Below are 3,702 nucleotides of genomic sequence, written 5' to 3' on the forward strand. Positions count from 1 at the left end.
GATTGGGCTTGGTCTGTATGTGAAAAGATGCTTGATGGGGAGAGCTTGCTGGATGGTGAGCGAGTGGGAAAGATAATATCTTGGTTTTGTAGAGGGGGTAAGGCCGAGAATGCTCACACTGTTTATTTGTTTGCCAAGGAGAAAAACAAGCAGCTGCCTCGGTCTTCTGTTAATTTCTTGATTAGTTCACTCTGTAAGAAGGATGAAACAGTGAATTTAGCTTTGGAGATGTTGGATGGATTCTCTGGAGAAGCAAGGAAATATGCAATCAAGCCGTTTTCATCTGTTGTTCGTGGTCTGTGTAGGATGAAGAATCTTGATGAAGCAAAAGCGTTACTTTTGAAAATGATTGCAGAGGGCCCACCTCCTGGAAATGCAGTATTTAATTCGGTTGTCGGTGGCTATTCTAAGGCTGGAGATATGGACAAAGCGAAGGAGATGATAAAACTGATGGAAGATAGGGGGTTGAAGCCTGATGTTTACACATACACTGTTGTGATGAGTGGTTATGCAAATGGTGGCCAGATGGATGAGGCTTGTGAAGTATTATCAGAAGCCAAGAAAAAGCATATGAAGCTGAGCCCTGTGACTTATCACACTCTAATTCGTGGATATTGCAAAATTGAAGAGTTTGACAAGGCTTTGAAGCTGTTGGCTGAGATGAAGGATTTTGGGGTCCAACCTAATGTGGATGAATACAATAAATTGATCCAGTCCCTTTGCTTAAAGGCTTTAGATTGGCAAACAGCTGAGAAGCTACTGGATGAAATGAAAGAGAATGGGTTGTATCTTAATGGAATCACGCAAGGTCTTATAAAGGCAGTTAAGGAGCTGGAAGCAGAGGAAGTGGACAGCAGAGAAGCAGCAACCACTGAGGTCTAAATCTTTGCTCATTTTAGGAAATGGATGTAACATTCAGATGTTCAACTCTAAATTTTGTAGCCTTCCCCTCTTTAACGTTAGATGATTTGTGAGGCCTGTGTCAATTTCTTTGTTGTCATCTTTATACATCTATTCATGTGAATCAATCGAGAAGATGTTTTTGTTTTTTGGGGGATGCCCATTTTTGTGTTCTTTATACTTGGCATGTGGAAGGCAACCTTGTAGAATTTGAATTTCTTGTTTTTTCTTCCCTCCACAAGTGAGAATAAGAAGGCAGTGCCCCAACATGTGTCAATCCATATATAAGTTTTAGTACTATATTTTATTGGCACCCTTTTGGTTAATTCCCTTAAGAAATTAGTTTACTGGTTTGGCTAGTTTCTATATCTTGCACAGAACTTACTTCCCCAATGCTGACGTAGTTAACACTATCTTATTTCGTAACGTAACCTGTTTCTCGGAACCATGAAAATGATCCAGGATGTTCACAATCGGATCTCATGGTTGTCACCTTTACCTAAATTGATTGCCATTTGATTATTTTAACAGTGGGGCATTTATTTCAAAATATTGAAAACTTGGAGATAAGCATGACTAAAACATGATATACTTCAAATTTTTCTCACATATATTATACTTTTATCTTTTGCATTAATACTTTGTTTTAAATTAGTTTTTACAAATTGGTTTCATTTTTGTTTTTGTATTTAGTAGATATAACATTGAATGGTTAATGAAAAATAAATTTAAAATTTTGAAAATTATTTTCAATTTTACGAAACTAAAGATAATCCGCTTAACCAACGCACCTAATAAATTTGCAAATAGGTTTGGCAAGGGCAAGCTTTGGACGGAATGTTTTAGATCAGGGCTTAGCCTATGTTAGTATTACATTAATAAATAACTTGTTATGAGTATTTTTATAAATATTCATTTATGTTATTTATATTTAGATTTGATTAGAATTTAATTCATCTAATCCCGAAATATTCATCTTATAAATTTTATCAAGATTAGAGAGTTATTTGCTTATAAATAAGTTCTTTCAGTTCATTGGTAAACACACACTTCAATAAAATCATTTCTCTCCCTCTAAATAATTCATTTCTTCTCTTTAATTATTCTTTTAAGTTATCTTTATTTGTTCTTTTAAGTTATATTCATAACACGTTATTCGCATGATCCTCTGATATCTAACGTTTTGAAATTATTTTATTTTCATTATCTTCAAGCTTCAAAAAAATTTCAATGATTGGATTTTGATAACTGATTTTAGCAAATCAAGTAAGTGATGGTATTATTTTGTTTTCATCATCTCCAAGTTTGAAAAGGATTTCAATAGTTGAACTTTAATTTCTAATTGTAGCAAATCAAGTAAGTGACTTGATATTTAATTAATGTTTTCATTCTCTAAAAATCAATTTTAATATGAATTTTTCTATCATGTATTATATATTATATTTTGTTCATCGATTGGAAAGTGAATTTATTATTATATAACTATTAATGAAAAATCATAAATGTTCATTCTCTAAAGTAAATGTGACAAATGAGTTACTAATAAAAAATCACAATTCCATCCATTCCTTGAAATGATTGCGATATAATTTAATAATTATGATCATGATTATGAATCCATCTATTGCTTGAAATAAATGCAATATCATTTAATAATTATGATCATGAACGTGGAATATGTCGTCACAATAATTTACATTATCATTATTTTAATTTTAAAGATAATTTTACCATCAAAAGTGGATGGATAATTTTACCATCAAAATCTAAGAATACTTTTACCACTAGAAGTAGATGGATAATTATACCATTATAATCTAAGAATAATTTTACCACTAGTGGTGGATGGATAATTTTACTATCAAAAGTGAATAGATGCCTTAACCCACTAACCCACTAAAAATTGATAATCTACTAGAAATGGATAACCCATCATAAAAGGATCACTCATTAAAAGTGAATGGATACTTGTAATCTACCCAAAGTGGATAAATATTTTCAACCCACCAGAGTAGATGAATAATGAAAAGAAAATTTTGAAAAGAATAAAAGAAATATAGAAACGTATTATCACTCATGTGGCAAGAAAAACCATTGGTCATCTACTTGTATGTCTTGAATTTTATCAAACATCACTAAAAATTAAAACATCTTATAATAATTTTAATCATGACCAAGTAGATATAGCACATTAAGATGTTTGTCCACCTTGAAAGAAGAATTGATTATATGATTGGTAAGAGAAATATCCATTGTTGATTTTCTTGTTCTGAAAATGAATTGATCATTTGATTAGTAATGAAAATATATAAAAAAAACTTAATAGTAATTGGTAGATTTTAGTATAACTATATTATGAAGATACTTTTGTACGTTCTTATTATATTTAAATGATATGTTCTTATTATGTGTTTTAATTATGTGTTACTTGTTCTTTTATGTTAACTTGTAAGTTTTTTATTGTATATATAATTTTTTTTATTAAAGAAAAATATAGATATTCATCTTGTTAGCTCTAACATCCATAGTGTAAATATATGTCTAGCAAACATTGCTACAACGCACACTATATTTAAAGATAAGAAATATTTTTTCAATTTGATAATGGAAGAAATCAATGTCAATATAATATCTAGTAATACAAGATTAATTGAAGGCTTCAAAAGAGATAGTATTTTACTATTTTGAGGAGCAAAGTTTATGATAGAGGATGCATTATTTTTAATGTCTCAAAGAAATTTATTAACTTTTAAAGATATTCGTTTGAATAGATATCATATTGAGACAATGAATGAAAAAGAT

At 30.2% G+C, this 3,702-nt stretch overlaps 1 protein-coding gene across 1 annotated transcript; it reads left to right on the plus strand.

Annotated features, from left to right (window-relative positions):
- The first annotated feature begins 6 nt into the window (after positions 1-6).
- LOC110412313 (Tetratricopeptide repeat (TPR)-like superfamily protein) lies at positions 7-1,181 on the plus strand. The gene has a single exon (XM_021422843.2). It carries the CDS (start codon positions 28-30, stop codon positions 880-882), a length of 855 nt encoding a protein of 284 aa, XP_021278518.2. The 5' UTR covers positions 7-27; the 3' UTR covers positions 883-1,181.
- Positions 1,182-3,702: the final 2,521 nt, after the last annotated feature.

The sequence above is a fragment of the Theobroma umbraticum genome, unplaced genomic scaffold, assembly GCF_002168275.2.
Source record: "Theobroma umbraticum cultivar Fairchild unplaced genomic scaffold, ASM216827v3 scaffold_95.0, whole genome shotgun sequence".
Lineage (NCBI taxonomy): Eukaryota > Viridiplantae > Streptophyta > Magnoliopsida > Malvales > Malvaceae > Theobroma > Theobroma umbraticum.